The 20,267-nt window shown below is 40.4% G+C and overlaps 2 protein-coding genes across 2 annotated transcripts; one reads left to right on the forward strand and one right to left on the reverse strand.

Moving 5' to 3' along the window:
- Positions 1 to 2,468: 2,468 nt before the first annotated feature.
- LOC107189878 (sodium-dependent nutrient amino acid transporter 1-like) lies at positions 2,469 to 7,172 on the reverse strand. Its single transcript, XM_015578557.1, has 10 exons — positions 6,852 to 7,172; positions 6,684 to 6,770; positions 6,353 to 6,602; positions 5,978 to 6,215; positions 5,302 to 5,676; positions 4,651 to 4,840; positions 3,747 to 3,923; positions 3,378 to 3,654; positions 2,863 to 2,957; positions 2,469 to 2,642 (listed from the first exon to the last, which is right to left on the reverse strand). The coding sequence occupies exons 1-10, from the start codon at positions 7,170 to 7,172 to the stop codon at positions 2,469 to 2,471; spliced, it is 2,184 nt and encodes a 727-aa protein (XP_015434043.1).
- A 7,673-nt stretch (positions 7,173 to 14,845) lies between these two features.
- Positions 14,846 to 17,731, forward strand: LOC107189932 (protein asunder homolog). The gene is made up of 9 exons (XM_015578627.1): positions 14,846 to 15,158; positions 15,254 to 15,328; positions 15,392 to 15,678; positions 15,775 to 15,865; positions 15,921 to 16,128; positions 16,197 to 16,576; positions 16,658 to 16,819; positions 16,898 to 17,229; positions 17,327 to 17,731. The coding sequence occupies exons 1-9, from the start codon at positions 14,943 to 14,945 to the stop codon at positions 17,610 to 17,612; spliced, it is 2,037 nt and encodes a 678-aa protein (XP_015434113.1). The 5' UTR covers positions 14,846 to 14,942; the 3' UTR covers positions 17,613 to 17,731.
- Positions 17,732 to 20,267: the final 2,536 nt, after the last annotated feature.

The raw sequence follows: 20,267 nt of genomic DNA on the forward strand, positions 1-20,267 counted from the left end.
ACATATAATTAAAATAAATCAAAATAAAGCATATAGAATTAAAATAAATCAAAATAAATACATATAATTAAAATAAATCAAAATAAAACACATATAATTAAAATAAATCAAAATAAAACACAAGTACCTAATTATAATAAATTAAAATAAAACACAAGTACCTAATTAAAATAAATTAAAATATAACCCAATTAATTAAAATAAATCACAATAAAAAAAAAAATAAAAAAAAACGAACCCCTGAGTCGAGTTCGGATAATAGAGAGGACCCCTTGAACCCCTCTTGACCAGTGTTCACCAGTGGTCAGCAATCGTGGGAAGACCTCGTCGAGTTCGGATAATAGAGAGGACCCCTTGAACCCTCCTTGATCAGTGTCCACCAGTGGTCAGCAATCGAAAGACCTCGTCGAGGTCCGCGGACGCGAGTGCACTGAGGATTTTTCATTGCGCGCTCGAATTTATGGGCTCGCAGCCACCGTGAACTTGCGCGCACTGGTGCGCGGATAGGTGCGCTAACATTGAGTGCAGTGGAAACTCGAGCGCGCCATAAATTATTTCTCGATTAATTTATTATTTCTAATAAAGTAATTGTTATAGCAATTACCTCTCTGAGGCACATTGTTAAACATTCTGTCAGCTGTCTTATAGTGCAAATTGTTATCGTTTATAACAAATATAAATCGAAATATACGGAAACTTTCAAGATATGGACCGTGTAATGAACTTTCACGTGGAATAAATTTTATTTTATTGCAAATTATTAAACAACAACTATGTCTTAATGTTTATGGCGATTGTTAACTAAATATTATTTAATGAAAATGTGCGTTGGTAGAGTTTTAAGCAATGAATTCATAAAAATTTGTAGAACAGTAGGAATTCTTTGATCGACGTTTGATTGATGTCCTTGACAATAACTGTTACAGTTTTAAGAACAGTATTTTCAATTTACTCAATTCGCTTGAAATTATTTCACAATAAATTAAATATTTTCGGTACTGTAATATTTATAACAATCACATCTTCAGGGTATGTTCTTAAACATTCCATCAGCTATTTTTCAAGGCAAATTATTGTTCGTTATAACAAATACAATTTGGGGTATACAGAAATTTGTAGGATATGAATCGTTTCATGAACTTTCACGTGGAATAAATGTTACTGGTATTGGAATATTCGAGTACTCGTAATAGCCCTAACTCAAAAACGAAAATTCATTTTCTTGAAACTTCGAAGCAATCGTCTTATTTCAGGCTTCTGAGGGCGATGGGTTTCTCGGACGAGGATACCGCAGAACTCGGAAAATTGTGGTCCCTCGAGACAAACCGAGAAGAAATCAATTCTTCCGTGTCTCTACCTTCGTCTTCCAACGAATATTTATCGCCGGATGGAATTTATTTAAAACATCATTTAAGCAGAGCTTTGTCATCTGCCCTTCGTGATATCGTCGCCAGAAAACCTTACAATCCGATCGAGTACCTTGGTCATTGGCTGCTAAATTACAAAGTTAAATTCCAGTTGTGTTCGATTATTATTCAATCTTTGGTAATTATTAATTATCTATTAAAGGTTTTCGTTTCAGATATGCGAGGAACGAGGGAAACGATTAAAGGAACTTAAACTGGAGTTGATGATTGAAAGAGAAAAGCATAGACTAAAAGTACACATTATCTTTTGTATTTCTTTCATCTACATCATTTTGCGTACAATTGTCCGATTAGGTGTTTAATTGATATGTAAATTTCAGGAAAAAGTGCAAACGGAAGAAGTAATATCCGTGACGAGTGGACACGAAGAGGAAGAGCAATACGTGGATGATTCGAACTTTTCGGATTACGAATGACTCGGAAAATTATTCGTTCTGCTTGATTTACAAGCAACTCAAAATCGTCTCGTAAAAAATACACGCTAACAAAAGCTACATTACAATGTTACTCGTCTCGTATGGTAGCATGAAAAAGAATTACGATATTTAATAAATAAAGGCGTAAGTCCATTTGTTTAAATACTTTCTAGCGGTAATGATAAGACGTGAGTCACAGGAGCTATTAATCTATTCATCGGTTCGCTGATCAATACTATAAGAGTTGTTTCCTTTCGAAGACAATGGACGTGTACAGATTCTCGCGATCAATATGTTCATTTTACAATACTGTTAAATAATCGTTCAGAGACTGTTCACGTCGATGACTAAATCCAAACAATTCGTCGAGATGAACCTTGCAACGCTATTAACCGTTCATTAGCTTCTGAAATTAATTTTCAGACTAAAAGTACACAGACTACCTTAGTTTGTAAGAAATCGAAAAAATATTAAAAATTGCAACTGCGTGGAAGACTGTGAACAATGTACTCAAACAATAGTACATTTTCTGAAAGTTCTCATTTATCGAATTTATTTTCCAGCCTGTTATTTCTCATCAGGGAGCTGAAACGATACGTGTGAATCGTCGTGAAAGTTGTTAGTATCACACAAGTTTCTCCTCCCAGCAGAGTATCACGTAAACGAACTGCTTGAATGTCGAACAGTCTCGTTTCTCTCGTATTTTCCGTTTGGTCTCTTTAAATTCGCGCCAGGAAGCCAGCTCCCTGGTGTTCTTGGGTCCCCAATCTGAGGATGGCCTGATGGCCGATCCGATCATCTGTAAACGAGGATTTATCAGTGATTCGTTATTACAGACACGTACATATATATATACATATATATTATTTGTACGATTAATTTGGATAATTCGAATATCAAATTCAAATTCCATTGCTATCCGAATATTTGAGTGTTCGTCATTATTACAGACACATAGATAAATATATATATTATTTATATATGCGTCCATAACATTGATAATAAATTATCGTTCGTACCTCTGACAGCTTCGAGTCCCTCTTCGACATTATGGTGTAAACGAACCAGAAAGGAACTTGCAGTGCTCCGAAGGCGCAGACACTCCATCCAGCAACTGTAATTCAATTACAAGGTATTTTAAAGACAGACTTATAATCTGCATTTTTCAATATACATATATCGTATTCTTATTTAATACTGTTTAGACAATTTCTTTCCATTATTCAGTTAATTTCGTTGTATCAATTATACATATAACTTCGATAGTATTGGCTAAAGAAAACTCTTCTTGACACAGAATATTCTAGTGATTTGAAAGAATAATTATCAGATAGGGCAAAGGCTAATTAAAACAATAGGTTGTTATAAAATATCTTCCAGCCGAAGTAGTGTTATTTTTGTACAAATTCAATTACAAAAGTGTTATTATTATACAAATACAATTGTACAAAAAGTAGATACTTTTTTTCGATACAAGTTACAAGTAAAAGTATCGTTACCTTCACGGTATCGGTTTACCCTTAATTGTACGTACCGTGTGCACTGTCGGGATACGAGATACCGCTATAAGTCAAGGGTCTCAAGGTAGCCAACGTGTAAACTAAGATCACAGCCAACAGAACAGGAGTGATGACCGCCCAACAGAGTCTCCAATACATGGACGGTCTTCTCTTCAGCATGTACTCGACGTCGTCCACGAAATTCTCCAATCCGTACACCCAAAAGATTCCAGTGATCTCCAGTGTGGCCAGGATGAAGACGATAAAGGAGCCGCCATAGTAATCGACCAACTCCAAAATGAATTGACCTCCCTTTTTTTTACGGGTGCACGATAAAGGTAAAGTAGAAAATTGGAGAATAAATTTTTAAGAAATCACGAGGACACCAACACGACTCTACTTACAGGTGTACAATAAACAGTTCCGCCGAAGAAACCAAAGGTAGCAGTGCCGAGCACCACGTAGAAATGCTTCCAGTTAGGAAATTGATCGGTGATGATCGTGACGATTGCTCCAGCTAGGGCGATCGCGCTTCCAATGCCAAGAACGTAGAGCATCAAGAAGAACAACACCGAGAACAGCTGCGAATACACAGATAGAAAGAGAGAGAGAGAGAGCTTGATAATTGATATTATATGTTCTGGTGAGATGTGAAATCTGGATCACCTCGAGATTACGTACACGGTAAAATCTGGTCGGTAGACATTTCTTTCGACGTGTTCCTGATCACCCTAAACACTCAGTGGAATTTTAATTAAATGCACCGAGTGGGATAGGTAGTCGGATACTCGCAACCACATTAACTTCTAATCTTCCTACGTTACATGTTTTCGTATTCTCGGATTCAGAACTGTTTCAAATGCTGGTAAGTATTTACAATAAGTCACCTCCAATTTCGATGATTTTTTTAATAGTTGGCAAGGCACATTGAGTGGTATCGCGAAGGAAAAAAGTTTAGTGTCTTGCTTTAGTAGTATTGATAAGTAAAATGGACCGATGACCTTGACATATGTTGTCAAGGTCACTCTCTTGAGTGACACCTTCAGAAAGTTTCAGTTATCAAATATTGATTATTAAAGAAGTTATTAAGAGGAACTGAATAACTTTTTTACCCAAATCTGACAATCCCCACGTAAAATCTTCACAGAGCTACTCTGCTTGATGATCTTGACAACATATTGAAGAAGCATCGAAGTCGAAGGTAGCTCCCTATATTGTAAATAGTTACTCGATTTTTTAGCGACGAAATCTCGAGCGAATTGTCGATTTCGTTTTCAAAGCAATCGAAGGACGACTTGTCTGGTTCACCTGAGGTAGAACAGTGAATTTCGCGATAGCATCCGGATACGAGACGAAAGCGAGACCGGTTCCACCGCGAACAACGTTGCTGATGTCGTCTGTGCCGAGCTCGTGCGCTAAATTTCCCAGTATACCGAAAATTGTGAAGCCTGCCATTAAACTGGTGAAGGTATCCAGAGTGGTCACCACTATTACATCTCTGAAACAATTCGAATACACACACCCACGGTCATCGATCGTACGAAGAGGGTAGATTTCTGATCTTGTACGAAACGAAAACGGTACGTGAAACAGATCGATGGAAAACATCGATAGGGGTACGTTAAATCGAAGAATTAGAATACTACTGCTATTCAAATATTCGAGTATTTCGTTTATTCGAAATATTCGGAGTATTAGAATTATTCGAAATATGCGGATGTTCGAATATTCATAACAGCCCTTGTGCAGACGGCATCCACACCTTTGATGAGATACCACATATTTAAGGACCCAGTGGTAGGTAGATATTTCTTTTCAAGAATTCTTTCTCGAGTATTTCTTGAAGAAAAGTAAACTTTGATTTCACGAACACTAGTGGTGTGGATGACGTCGTGCCGAGGAACTTTCGAACGCTCATCGATGATTTACTGTATTTATATGGAGCTGTTAGAGAGTAACCTGTATATGTTGTGTCTGAAATCGTTGTAGGAGGAGTACATGACGACACCGCCGAAGCACACCGATAACGAGAAAAAGCACTGTGTGACGGCAGCGTACCAGACGTTCGCGTCGAACAGTTTCCTCCAGTTCGGCTTGATGAAGAAAATTATTCCGTTCACGGCACCGTCCAGGGTCACCGCTCTGATCAGCAAGCTTATCATGATCACGTACGGAAAAAGTGCCAGAAAATAGGCCGCCTTTCCCGAACTCTTCACTCCCCGCGCCAAAACGGCGAATATACAGAGCCAGGAGACCAGAAGACAGATCGTTAGCTTCCAGTCAGGCGTTCCGATCCCATCGTCGATCGTCTGTTTCTCTTTCAACACGATCTTTCTGAAAGGTAAACGTAACATTTCACTGTAAATAGCGTGGCAAAAATATTAACGCATCGACTGCCACAGTGAAAAAGGCCGTACGTAGTTAGACACGCTTTATTTTGTTTTCTAAAGTCATAAATCGTTGAAAATGCGTTCGTTTTGTTAATAGAGGTTGTTGGCCGTGTTTTAAATTATACTGCAATATTAAATATTACGCAAAAATTTTGTAACTCTGGGAAGGGAGGGGGGAGGGGCAAAATGCAATTTTTCTTAAAAGAAATTGCAATTTTCTTGTCTCTACGAGGAAAACAGCCTACCGAAAATAGAGCTCGGCGGAACTGATCATAACGGTGCCGTTACGTTGCGATACGTTGTAGGAACCGCCCGAGTCGACGCAAGATCCTTCCCATTCCTCGTGGCACGTGGACCAAGGTAACTTAGACTGGAAGCTGCCGATTAAATAGTAGAGGGTCACAGACATCAAGGAACAGTAGTAAGTGCCTACAGCCAACATGGAGAACATTTGGGCCCAGCCAACACCTCGGAATCCGGGTGCTGCGAATAATTAAAACCTTGTCCGACTTACTCTCCCCGTTTTTATTCTTAAACGTCTGAAATGATTTTTATTTGTTTTCTTTTTTTCTTTCTTTTTTTTTTTTTTTTAGAAAATCCCATTGCAAAAACAACCACACCTGCAGCCCACATTTTTACCGACGATCTGCTGCAAAACTGGCCCATTATCATCTCCAGATAATAGAATGGTTTCCCGACAACGAACAGAACGATGATATAAGGTATCAAGAAAACACCGCCGCCGTTCTCGTATGCAGTGAATGGGAACCTCCAAACATTGCCAAGACCGATGGACATGGCGATACAGGACATCAAGAACTCCAGCCCGTTGCCCCACGTCGCCCTCTGCTCCCCGTTCTCCGCGATAGACTACGAATATTATACAATAGGTCGTCGATTAGTGCGTCAGAACTCGAGAAGTGACTCGGTGAACTTGAAAATGTCGGGTACCATTTCTTCTGGAATCGACACAGGGATCGGCGACTTGCGATCGTCCTGAATCCCATATTGGAAACCAAAGGTATCGCTTCCATGGATCTAAAGAACAAAAGAAAAAGATTCATAGTTGTTGGCAGAGTTTCGGAAGAAATGGTAACGATGGACGAACACGATATTCACCTTTTCTGTGATGGTATTCACGTTCCGGTTCTGGAAGTGTGTCGTCGCGACCCCATCGTCGCCCACGAATGCCGCGTTTTCTTTACCATGCTGTGAACAAAAAAAAGATAAGCGCTTCACGAGATGTTCGTTTGTATATATCGAATAGTACGAAGTATTTGGATAATTCAGGCCATCCTTTTTAAGTTCATTAAAAGGACACAGCTTCGAAGTAACGTTCGTCACAATTGTCACGATTGTGCGCTTGTGTTTCCGAGCGACATACTTGGATCGTTGTTGCACCGCGAGTGTGCTCGGTGATATCGTGACAACACACGGCATTCCTAACGCTTCGATCATTCGGAAAACACGGTTCTTGCGACAATCAAATGTTGCGACAATCTCGCTGGACGCAACCGCAACTCGACGATCGTTCTGTTCATACCAAGTCACGCAATTGAATTGTCCGTAAAAAATCACGATCCCCACTGTATTCCGTGCTCTCCTACCGATCCGATTTCGAGAATTATTGCCGCAGACTCACGCGGCGAAAGGATAAACCTTCGTTAACCGCGAGGAAAAATAATCCGTTAGATGCTCGTTCTAATTGCGACTCCTGAGAAATGCATAACTGTCTATGATCTAGTATTTGTAGTATTTGTAGTATTCGGAGTGATCAAATTTTATATTGTGCCGAATAGGAATTTAACATAATATATTTTTTCACATTTCATTGTGAAGTTCCTTTCACGTTGACATTTACAATTATTAGTTTTTAAAATTCTTATTCGGCACAATCCGAAACTCTATCACTTATATTACTCGAATGCTAAAATAATATAAATACTTCGTACTATTCGATTTATTCAAATACTTCCAATTAATCGAAGTATTGGAATACTTCGAACAGTCATTCGTATTTGAAATTATTCGATTGATACGAATAGTCACAGCTCTAGTCCGACCGTTTCAAAGCCAAGTTCCTTGAATTACGTTCGAGCGGAATCGCAGCAACCACCGTGACGTTTATCCTCGTTTTGCAAGGATCTACGACAACCGGTGACGCACCACGTTAATTATTATTATAGTTCTCCGTTGCGTAAAGGAAGCCGGTAGTTCGACCGTTCCGTCGATCGCTTCATAATATCGAAGTGCAATAGCACGCGAGTAGCTAGACACTCTTGGACGACTTAGAAGCCCTTTTAACGACTTCCGGTTGTTCACGTTTTCCGAACCCGATTTGTACTTTTCCTTTTCTCGCGCGGTAGGTACTCGTTTCTCGACTGTTCGAACGTAATGGAATAATTGTAATTATTCAGTATGCATCGAAATGTGACCAGTCCAATCCTGGACGAAAAAATACCAAGCGAAATTCGTCCGAACGAGGGAAGCGCACAAAGTCAAAAAGAGACTGTCACGACGTCTTTTTTTCCTTTCTTTTTTTTATATTCATTTTCGCGGACAGCGTTACGTCACGGCGAGGCCGATTGTTCCGTGTCCTTGCTTTCTCGGTTATTAGCGACACCGCGGTATCTCTTTCTCTTGGACGAACCCGCACGCGAATCGAATCGAAACTATTTCCGATTTTGCGCCACGTTAGAAATTGAGAGGCCCTGTGGAAAAGGGGCACAGGTCACAAAACATATTTACACTTTTTTTTCTCTTTTATTCTAATACGAATTAAAGAAAGAAATAGATAAATGAATGAATAAACAAATAATGAAATACTATAAGTTTATATGATAGTGACTTTTAGAAAATCGAATTGATGTAGATGGTAAATAGAAATTAGTATCAAATCTTGATCATCCTTTTCCACTGAGCCCCTCAATTACCTCTTTCTATTCAATATTTAAGATACATTGGATTCGATCGATTTTCCTCGAAGCTTTGAATATTCACCGAAACCGCGAGCGAGACGTTAAATTTTCGTTATACACACCGCAAAATGGCCTTGTCGCGAGATAGAAAGAGAGAGACAGAAAAGTGACTGCTCGAAGTGGCCGGTCTCGTGTTTCAGTCTCTGATTTGATATTTCTAGACTTTCACGTACACGTGGTTTTATGTAACTCATCGTTGGAAAGCAACCGTGTGCGACAGGGGTTTCGAAACTCGCAAAAGATTGTCGTTGGTGTACGTCGTTTTTTGGGGAAAACCTTTTGTTCGCGTGGAAAACATTCAGACGAAGGGAAGAGCAGATCTTGGATCAAATGAGAATCGAATCGTTTAAAACGAATCTGCCACATTACTGTCTTAACCGTTAAGATCCACTCTTCTATTTCGATTCTATGAAGGATATATACTGAAAACTGTAACAAAAGCTGAAGTTAACGATACAGTGGGTAAGTGAGCAACCAACATCCTTATAGAAAATTGTTTCGTTCCCCTTTTAGACGAACTTCGAACTTACGTTTTGAAACGTTGAAAATAAAGTCCCTTGTTGGGTTCACTATCTCGTTACATCGCTACCTTCGGTTGTTCACCGATACACTCGAGAACAAATAGAAATTTTACGGACTAACTATTATAAAAGGCAATCCGTACAGTCAATTCTCGATGAGTGTTCAAAGACATTGACAAAGAGAGATCCCCAGGTGTGACCCTGACTTTTTAATGAGGTTCAGCATAGTTATAGAGCTCGGAATTCCCCAGTCAATCATATTCGTTTCAACCGCAAATAGCAATTAGTTTATGGAATATTTAATATTCCACGTGCCCCCTCATTCAGCCAGGCATTCGATTCTATTCTACCCTGCATATAGCACCGATACGCACTCATCGAGGATTTACTGTACTTGTTGTTTTTTATATCAAGAAACATCGTCGACCGTTTCTACCATCCTAGTTCGATACGCACTACCGGCCAAAAGTATGGGATCAGGCGTAATAATTACAGAATGTATTGCATTGTAGATGTACTGATTTCGTAACTTGTGTTATATCGTAACAGAATAATGAGTTACTGTTCCACCAATCTTGAACTCTGGTCCGATACATTTGGTCGGCAGTGTACATGTATCTTTAGAAATAATCTCTATTAAATCGTGTGTGTTCTAACCGCGACGATAGAAGGAATCTCGAATGATAGTCTGTATTTGGTACCTTGGGCATCTCGATCGAGCGTACGTTCCTCGGAAAGGTAGACACCGGTTACCCGATCGGGAGGAAGTGTTTCGTCTATGTGGGACGCGCGCGGTGTGTCTCGAGCCCTCGTGCTCTCTGTCATCTATGGCACCGATCGGCGAACGCGACGAACCCGTGTGGTATCTTCGTGAGGAGGACCAAACAACCACTGGCGTTGTGTGTTGTGTGGTGATCACACGCGGCACGCTACTCGCGAAAGTGATCGAAGGGTAGGGATCACGGACCTAAACTCGATCGAGAAGGGGAAATCGCGATTCTCTGCTCGTTCCGCGGGTAATACATACATAATTCAAACGAATAATAGAAAATATGTGCCTTGTTTAATTAACCCCTTGCGTTATACAGAGGGTCAAAAAAGTATTCGTACACCGTTTAAAACAGAATAACTCTTCCAAAATCGAAAAAAGAGTGTGTATTCCAGGCCGGGGTATGTGACGAAAAGAATATTCAAGCAACTAGTCTATACGTTGATAACAGAAATTTCTTCTTGGGTAGTACTTCATCATTCGAATGTAAACTATTTCAACTAATCCAATAATGTACATAATAACGTATCATGGAAACCCTATCATGTCATAAGTATTGTAACTGTTCATTGTATTGGGCTTTGTCCTTTGATTCTAAATAAATAATAATAAATCATAATAATTTCTAATCTCGATTGCAATCCTGAGCCTCGTCGTTTCACCATTTCGGTCGTATCCTAATGTGTTTCATTTTGCACGGAATTACGTCAAATTGACGAATGTTATTCATGTCAGGCGAGATTGGACGATTCCTACGATGGTACATAGACGTATTGTACAATAGCAAATTTACCCGGATGTCGTTAAACTATTTTTTATGGTAATATGAGTAAATACATAACAATTGATCCAGACGGCTGTGGTACGCAGGTATGTATTATAAATCACGATGGATAATAGATTTGGGGCTGTTTCTGATATTTATTGCTCCGGTTTCAGATCGTTATTATTTTATAGCTTCCGTAGACACTGTTCCACAGTCTGCTTTGTTATTGTTTCTCGAATGATAATGTCGCGTATACACACGATCTATGCATCCGTGATGAGGACATTTATTTTTCTACAAATGTGTTTCGGCTCTGACGACACGATAGCTTATCACGGACCAGTTCCTATACATGAGTGACATTTATTAATAAACACACAGTGGTCTCAAAAACGCCTATAACTCCGTATCCGTATTACTATACCGTCCGTATCCGTGTATGTTTCTGTTCACGGTGGCTCGGAACAACGAATTTGTCGCGGTGACGGATACTAACAATTTCAGCAAGTGTTATCCTTTTTCCTATGCCTGTAATGTGTAAGACAAGGAGCGACGAGATGTGCGACAAGGATGGAGATAGAATTATACGTGCCACCTACTTTGAAAACGGATTCATGATTCCCTGCTACGTATTAGGATAACAGGATGACCGAAGAGGTATTAGAGAGAGAGGGCGCTATAAGTACGCCGAACGTGCGACAAGGATAGACAATATTCAGACCAGAAGCTTTGGCAGTGGAAATAGGCGATTTTTGGCTCCTGGTAGTAGGAATACAGAATAACCGAGGAGGTCGCAGAAGTTGTAGACAAGGACAGAGGATCTATAGAGTGAGACAGAGATAGTAAATTCCCGCCAAATTCCATAACCCAACTAACGTTAGGAAATTTACGAATATCTCAATATTTAAGAACAATTCATACGTATTTGCAACTGAAGAACATAGAACTGACCCCAGGCAATATTCACAACCCAGTTTTTAGTAACTTTGCCATCGAATTAATAAGTTATTAATGATTATCTGAACCGATGTTCAAGGATCGCATAATGTAAGTGGACACTGGCCACATTATTCATTAATTTATTAATCTAAGATACGCATTTAGTATACTTTTGCAGTCGAGGAATGTAGAATGAACCTCTAGCTAATTTCCTATACCCCTTTCGAACAGTTTTGAGATTGAATTAAGTTGTTATGAACAATTTTTTGTTACGTTGATCTCAGTTACGTCACGCAATTCGACAGTCTTCCGTGTTATTCATTATATTCCTACTTTTACGTCACAATTTGTGGTTCCATCTAGTATAAAAGTCTAGTCTGGACCTCTAACAATCTTGATATGACAATTTGGAACACAAATTCTTTGTTATTAGGTAGTTATTAACAATTTCAGCAAGTATTATTTTCTCTCCAATGTCTGTAATGTGTAAGACAAGGAGCACCGCGATGTGCGACAAGGACGGAGATAGAATCTTCATGCCACCTACTTTGAAAATGGATTCATGATTCCCTGGTACGTATTAGGATAACAGGATGACCGAAGAGGTATTAGACAGAGAGGGCGCTATACATACGCCGAACGTGCGACAAGGATAGACAATATTCCGACCAGCAGCTCTGGCAGTGGAAATAGGCGATTTTTGGCTCCGGGTAGTAGGAATACAGAATAACCGAGGAGGTCGCAGAAGTTGTAGACAAGGACAGCAGGTCGATAGAGTGAGACAGAGATAGTAAATTCCCGCCAAATTCCATAACCCAACTAACGTTAGGAAATTTACTAATATCTCAATGTTTAATAGCAATTCATAACTATTTGCAACTAAAGAACGCAGAACAGACCCCACGCAATATTCACAACACAATTTTCGGTAACTTTGCCATCGAATTAATGAGTTATTAATGATTATCTGAAGTGATGTTCTAGGATCGCATAATGTAAGCGGATACTAACCACGTTATTCATTAATTTATTAATCTAAGATGCACATTTATTATACTTTTGCAGTCTAAGAATGTAGAATGAACCTTTAACTAATTTTCTATACCCCTTTCCAACAGTTCTGATGTTCAATTAATTTGTTATCAACAAGTTTTTACTACGTTGATCGCAGTAACCTCACGCAATTCGACAGTCGCCCGTATTATTCATTATTTTCCTAGTTTTACGTTGCAATTTGTGATTCTATCTCGTATAAAAGTCTAGTCTGGACCTCTAACAATCTTGCTTTGACAATTTGGAACACGAATGGTTTGTTATTAAGGAGTTATTAACAATTTCAGCAAGTGTTATGTACTCTCCAATGCCTGTAATGTGTAAGACAAGGAGCGACGATGTGTGCGACAAGGACGGAGATAGAATCTTCGTGCCACCTACTTTGAAAACGGATTCATGATTCCCTGATACGTATTAGGATAACAGGATGACCGAAGAGGTATTCGAGAGAGAGGGCGCTATACGTACGCCGAATGTGCGACAAGGATAGACAATATTCCGACCAGAAGCTCTGGCAGTGGAAATAGGCGATTTTTGGCTCCTGGTAGTAGGAATACAGAATAACCGAGGAGGTCGCAGAAGTTGTATACAAGGACAATTGGTCTATAAAGTGAGACAGAGATAGTAAATTCCCGCCAAATTCCATAACCCAACTAACGTTAGGAAATTTACGAATATCTCAATATTTAAGAACAATTCATACGTATTTGCAACTGAAGAACATAGAACTGACCCCATGCAATATTCACAACCTTGTTTTTAGTAACTTTGCCATCGAATTAATAAGTTATTAATGATTATCTGACCTGATGTTCTAGGATCGCATAATGTAAGCGGATACTAACCACGTTATTCATTAATTTATTAATCTAAGATGCACATTTAGTATACTTTTGCAGTCGAGGAATGTAGAATGAACCTCTAGCTAATTTCCTATACCCCTTTCGAACAGTTTTGAGGTTGGATTCATTTGTTATGAACAATTCTTTACTACGTTGACCGTAGTAACGTTACGCAATTTGACAGTCGCCCGTATTATTCATTATTTTTCTAGTTTCACGTCACAATTCGTGATTCTATGTATTTAGAAAGCCTAGTATGGGCCTCTGACAATCTTAATATAATACTTTGGAACACGAATCGTTTGTTATTAAGTAGTTATTAACAATTTCAACAAGTGTTATCTTCTCTCCAATACCTGTAATGTGTAAGACAAGGAGCGACGATATGTTGGGTCGGAAGCACATGGGGTCATAGAGCCCCCGGGTGCGACGCCAGAGACCCCGCGTGGTCAGAGCGTGGGGCCATAGAACCCCGGAGGTGGCGCCTCAACTTCGTTCGGCGCGAGGGGGGGTCATAGAACCCCCGGAGGTGGCGCCAGAGACTCCGCCTGGCGAGAGCGTGGGGTCATGGAACCCCCTGAGTTGTCGCCATGGACTCCGGAAATTGAGGCTTGGGGTCACAGAACCCCCTGTGCCAACAAGAGACCCCGTGTGTGTGAGGAAGTGGCGTCATAGAACCCCCGGAGAATGTGCAAGAGTTTTGAAACGTGATTCTTTATCGTTGTTGCTGTATATCTCGTCTGTGGTTGAATCTGCGGTGGGTAGTGACACTAAAATGGAAATTGGGTCACGTAACCCCAAAAAGTGGGCCGCAAAAATACACTAAATGAAATGTCTACTCGTACACTTCGTCTGTGCTACGAAATAACGGACGTGACTTATACAGCGGGAAATTTTAAATGACAACAAAGAAATTCATTAAGAATAAATTTATTAATTTAGTCTAATATACATTATTTTTTACATTCATGTACTGAATTCTTGCTCTCCTGGAATTAATAATACAAATTATTGTTGATGTCGTGTAATTGATTCATACATAGCAAAAATTACAATAGTAATATCAACATTAATTGAATATGTACAGATTTTTCTTAAACAACGTTTATATGTAGTTTGAAAAAAATGAAAATGTACGATAGCATTTGTACACATTCATTTTATACGATCATAGATCTCATAACAGGAGAATCGTAACGTTAAAGATTCCGAAGTACCGTGTATCCTAACCTATGTTATGTGAACTCCGTGAAGCATGATTCTGCTTCTAAGAAGTGTGTAAATAATAGGCTGTGATGCATTGTATTTGAAAAAAGGCGCATGCCAAAAATGGTGTAGAACAATGTATCCGGCAAATCATAAGACCATTTTTGTTTTGGATCATACACCATATTTTGGTATATCTACCGAATGTCCATTGGAATTCGATTTCCTAAAAAGTCGCGGACAAAATTTAATTCCATTGGCACCTGTTTGTAAATCTCTGTGGACTACCAGCGTGGAAGCCTCGTTAGAATACTGTCGTATAGTGTGGGATCTCTTTCCAACTGGAAAATTGGTATAATTTTACATAATATTTGTGTTATAATTATTGTTTTCGACAGCTAGTACAATTTCAAAGTAAAATTTTGACGTTTCGCGATTTTCTTTTAGATAAGATTTGTCGTCACTGATCGTGCAGCATATGTTTTAAACTCATGGAGCCCTTCGCAGCAGAATTTAAATCATGTAAGCTCCCTTGGATTCTTTAAATTCCTTTCCTACTACTTTCTAACACAGCTACGATTATAGATAATGAACGGCACTGCCATTCTGGGAGTACCAACAAAGACTCCAGAACCTGGAGAAGATTACTCTGTAATACACGGATTAAGGGTGGCAATCGAGGCTTTGAACGAATGTTCAGAAATTCAACACGAGAAGAGGACATCGTTGAATGATAATGCCAGTAAACTTGTTAACAGGGGCAGAGTAATATGCATCACCAGTGCAAGAGACAACAGTAATATGAAAAGCTTGGAAAATATATTTCTGAACGAATTGGCTCAAGAGAACAAAACTGCTTTAGCTTCCGATCAGTTAGTATTTTTGAATAAAGTGTCCGGAAACTAATTAATACTGGTGTGTGGACAGTAGTGGTAGTATCAGTAATAAGATTATCTTTCTCATTTTAGTTTAATACCTGTGGATTATTGTCACCTAGTTATATTGAACATCTTCCCGAACAATATCGAGTCGCAAGTCACTAGTCAGGGACCCAGAGAGGTAGGGAGTTTCTTTGTAAACTACATTGTACATTTTATACAGTATTTCGTTATAGGTTTCGCCAATGTTAACAGTGGAAGTACACTCGATCAAGGCACCTGCTTTACATTCAAAACTTTCCCACTTGATCTTGTCCCATTACGATTTGGCAAGTACAACGGTAACCGGTATACCTATGAAGGAAGAACAGAACGCTAGCTCTTCCGCTAATTACGATGTCGAGATATTTCACTCGTCGGCCGCGCATTCCGCGATTCTGAAAGGTAGTTTTGTTTAGAGTATAATGCAGACGAACAGCAAGTGTTATGCTTGGTTAAATCGATTCTTTCAGGAAACCCACAAGATTCAGCATTGATTAAAACATTTAGAAGATTCGAAGAGGGGTCAGAGTACGAAACGATAACTTTAAAATGGTGTACACCGCGCGGATGCAGTGCAGCGGAAATGCAAAATTGCACTGCCATGCACAGAATCACACCAGTCGATGTAAATAGTAGACCATCGTCCTGTCTGATAAATTTCCTATTGAACGGTAGATCGGTGATGCTCGAAATGGCCAGAAAAAGCGGCGGGAAAACTATTTCTCATTTACTCGCCGCACACGGCGGAGAAATCTTTATACACACGTTATCTACCGCGAGAAGCGTGTTAGAGGATCCGCCTTCTATCAGCGAAGGGTGTGGTGGTCGTGTGACCGATTATAGAATAACCGTAAGTAGAGAGAATCCGTTGAACAGTGTTCCTTTTGAAATGCATACAGAGACAACAATGGCATTGTATCGTTCATTCTAGGATTTTGGAAGACTGATGAGAAATAATGTTCTGGTGCCTTTGAAACGAAGTGCAAACATTAATGGCGAAGGGCCTGCAGAGAAGATGAGATCCAGATTGGAGAGGCACACGAAGTATTGGCCAATCACCATCTCTAGTACCCTGATGTTCAATTTGAAACAGGTACATTGATTAGAATCAAAAGCAAATCAACCCATCGTTAACGATTATATGGTAAAAGAAGGTGTTTTGATATTTTAGTTAATAGACCCGTTGCCAGATTTAATGGTGAAGGAGGAGCTTGCCGCGGAAGAGGTGGTGCAGTGCAAGCAAGTGATATTCAGTTTGTTGCAACTCGAAGCGAAACACGAAGCGCTGCCTTTGCCTAGCATAGGCGGAGGACGCGGTGGGAAAGGTGGTGTTCGCAGGGAAGAACATTATAGGCTGTTGTGGGGGGAATTGGAAACATTTCTCAAGCAACACGCGAACAATTCTGCTGCTCATTCCGAAGTTTTGACTTGCCTCCTCGAAGTTCGGAGCAAGGACGACAAAGATAAAGTCGAATTGGACCAGGCCTTGCGTGAATTGGACGGGTAAATAGTTGATGATCATTCAAGAGACAAGGACGACTAATCACGTTCGTTTCTCTTGGATAAAAGTACTAGTGGTGTTTTGTTTATCGTTACACAGATTCGGAAAGGAAGATGGAACCGCTCGGGCCAGCGTGATAAGAGCGACGACCGATTCACCGATGTCGCCGCCACCTAGCACTTCGATGTCTCTCGGGAAGCAACTGCACAAAGGTGGTTTTTTCGCTCCTAAGAGTTTACTGGACATTTGGTTGGATCGTAGTGCACCCAAAGAAAAAAAGCCAGACTTTCACGGAAGAATCAACAGCGACGGTCTTAAAGCGAAGTTGTATCCCAACTTGAAGGAGCCCGGTCGAGAACCCCGTGAGCCTATTTTAGAAGGTTAAAAGGTTACCTCTACGATCCAAAAACGTACAAACATAAGATTCCGTCAATTAAAGTGCCAGCTACGCAACTTTTCTAACGATTACTCATCGACCAACATCTAGTACATAGCTATCCATCGTTGTGCCGTGCCTCTCGCGATTCTTCGAAACGAAAATAAAAATAAAAGAATAATTTGTTAAACTGTACTCGGGGCAATTTTATTTCAGGGGAAAATTCGTAGCTCCCCATGATAGTTCTCTCTAGCTGTTTCAACGAAACTCGACTGATTGCCAAATCTATTTACATATATGTAGGTTTATGAATCGACGGAAGAGAAGAGCGAAGGATTCGGGAATGCGTCGAAATGGAAAGAGATGAGGCTAAATGGGTAGCACAGCCTGAGGGCCAAGGTACCGTATATACGAGTGTGCTGCATCGAGCAACAGGAAAGTGTATCAGTGGTGCAACGAAAGTGATTCACCCCCGGCCCTGATCCCCGCATGCTCCTCATCCTACGTCGTTTTACAGAGCAGCAGCAGTAGCAACAGCAGCAGCAGACACGTGTGTCTGCTGGGTGTCTGAGCCACCGGCGATACGTTGACCTCCATCGAAACTATAGCTCTATCGTCCTCCCTACCCGACTGGAATTCCGCCCCGCTAATCGATGGAAGAAAGAGGGAAGGAAGGAGAGGAAGGAAGGTATGCCGTACATAATACATACATACATACATACATATGTATAATGCGAGCACGAGAGCCCGTGGAAGAGAGAGACGGAGACAGAATCGACGAGTGAGGAGGAGAAGCACACAGAGGGAGGAGAGGCGGAAGGGGATCAGAGAGTACAAGTGCGTGACGTAATGGTTCATTCATCCCGAGACAGACGATATCCCGGTCAATGGTGTACGTTTACACAGACACATTCAGAGAGACGCACGCACCTCTATGTACACACAATCTCGATATATATATATATATATGTATATATACAGGGTGTTAATTTGAACTCGAGCACCTGAATTATTTCCGCTACTATTTATAGTAAGAAAAACTGACTAGATAGGATGTACATGATGTTAAGGCATCCGACGGTGATCAAATGTTTTGTTACTTATTACGTTTATTTACATCTGCATTCTTCAAACTGAATCTGATTTCTTCGCCTGCAAGATCACTGGTCACGGTGTGTAGGCCGTTGTACTCATCTTGACGCTGATTAGTATATCGCATTATAAAAAATACATGTTAATATGCAAAAGAATACGATGACCTTGAAGAAACCGTTAAAATGACCTTCACAGGATTTTTTCTATCACCATCAGATGCAGGCCTTAAAACCATGTACATCCCATTTAGTAATTTCTTCTTACTTTCAATAGTAACGGAAATAATTTAGGTGCTCCAGTTAAACTGAACACCCTGTATATGCGTGCGTGTAGGAGCCATGTTTCTGCCTATCTTCCTTCCTTCCATCGTGTGTAGTTACAAGACTGTAGCGCTTCTGTGCGATGGTCACGTGAAATGCACACACGTGTATAGTGCTCCGTTTGGTTTACTACGTTCCTTGCCTCTCCTCTCGGCCAGTTACATACCGTGTCAACCCTGAGTTACCGTTGGTCCATGCTCTTGAGTTAGGTCATTGACGAGGGCTGGTCCCTTCCTGGTTTCGTTGTTTCTGTACTCGCGGCGACGCGTCCACGGGGTCCGATCAGTCGCCATGAACATCCTTACTGAAAACGTTTCGAGAAATTAATTTACAGTACAAGGAATCCTTGTTTCGAGTAAAGGTATACGGTAAATCCTTATTTCGAGTAAAGATATACAGTAAATCCACGATGAGTGTTTTAGTAGTCTCTTCGGCATTGACAAGGACAGGTTCCCAGGTGTAACGTTAATTTTTTTTTACCGAGGTTCAGATGAAATTCTGAAGCCAATGATATTTATGAAATATTTCATGTTCAGAGCCGACAGGAGACATCGAGCACTCATCGAGAATTTACTGTAGTTACTCGTGTGTACGGATGTACATCGGGGTATTTAATTTTAACGGTTCAACCGGCTGGATCTGGTATCAATCAGTGCCTCGATGAATGCGACACGAGCAATGGCGTTATCCTCACCATTGGAGGGGGTCCCCGTCTGAAACAAATTAAAAGAGAGTAAACAGAAGTTAAGCAGAGGCTCGGTTTCGGGCAAAAAAAACAAATTTATGAAGGGCTGAAAACATTTCTGCCTTGCCAGGAATGTTTCGAAGCGGATCCGAGTTCGTTGCACTCATGGAGATATTACTGTAGCATTCATTTCGTCCGTTCCATGATGGAAGGAAAGAGAGAGAGGAAGAGTTGAAACGCTGTGGGAGAACAAATATAGTAAAGTGGTGATCGGTGGGGGTTCGTGTCGCCGCGGCCGGAAAAGTAAATTAGAAATATTGATCGGTGGCTAGAGCAGTCTGTGTGTGAAGGTGGTGGATACGAAGAAGAGGCCGTCGTTTATTATTTAGCTCGACTATCTACACCCGAAATATCGATCCTGACAAAGGGTCACCGAACGCAGCCCCGATGAAAAGAGAAGAAGCGTGTGCACAGCCCGCCGGATAATCATTAAACGTCACTCTCTCTCTCTCTCTCTCTCTCTCTCTCTCTCTCTCTCTCTCTCTCTCTCTCTCTCTCTCTCTC

Source organism: Dufourea novaeangliae, unplaced genomic scaffold, assembly GCF_001272555.1.
Source record: "Dufourea novaeangliae isolate 0120121106 unplaced genomic scaffold, ASM127255v1 scaffold175, whole genome shotgun sequence".
NCBI classification, from domain to species: Eukaryota; Metazoa; Arthropoda; class Insecta; order Hymenoptera; family Halictidae; genus Dufourea; species Dufourea novaeangliae.

What these genes read in the sequence shown, in the direction of transcription:
- LOC107189932 (XM_015578627.1), top strand. Translation starts at nt 14,943, where the DNA reads ATGTATCCGGCAAATCATAAGACCATTTTTGTTTTGGATCATACACCA. An exon ending in CGCAGCAGAATTTAAATCAT is followed by an intron (nt 15,329 to 15,391) that starts GTAAGCTCCCTT and finishes CTACGATTATAG; the next exon opens with ATAATGAACGGCACTGCCAT. An exon ending in TGATGTTCAATTTGAAACAG is followed by an intron (nt 16,820 to 16,897) that starts GTACATTGATTA and finishes TTGATATTTTAG; the next exon opens with TTAATAGACCCGTTGCCAGA.
- LOC107189878 (XM_015578557.1), bottom strand. Translation starts at nt 7,172, where the DNA reads ATGCCGTGTGTTGTCACGATATCACCGAGCACACTCGCGGTGCAACAA. An exon ending in TTCAGACACAACATATACAG is followed by an intron (nt 4,841 to 5,301) that starts GTTACTCTCTAA and finishes GAATTGTTTCAG; the next exon opens with AGATGTAATAGTGGTGACCA. An exon ending in AATTCACTGTTCTACCTCAG is followed by an intron (nt 3,924 to 4,650) that starts GTGAACCAGACA and finishes GTGTATTCGCAG; the next exon opens with CTGTTCTCGGTGTTGTTCTT.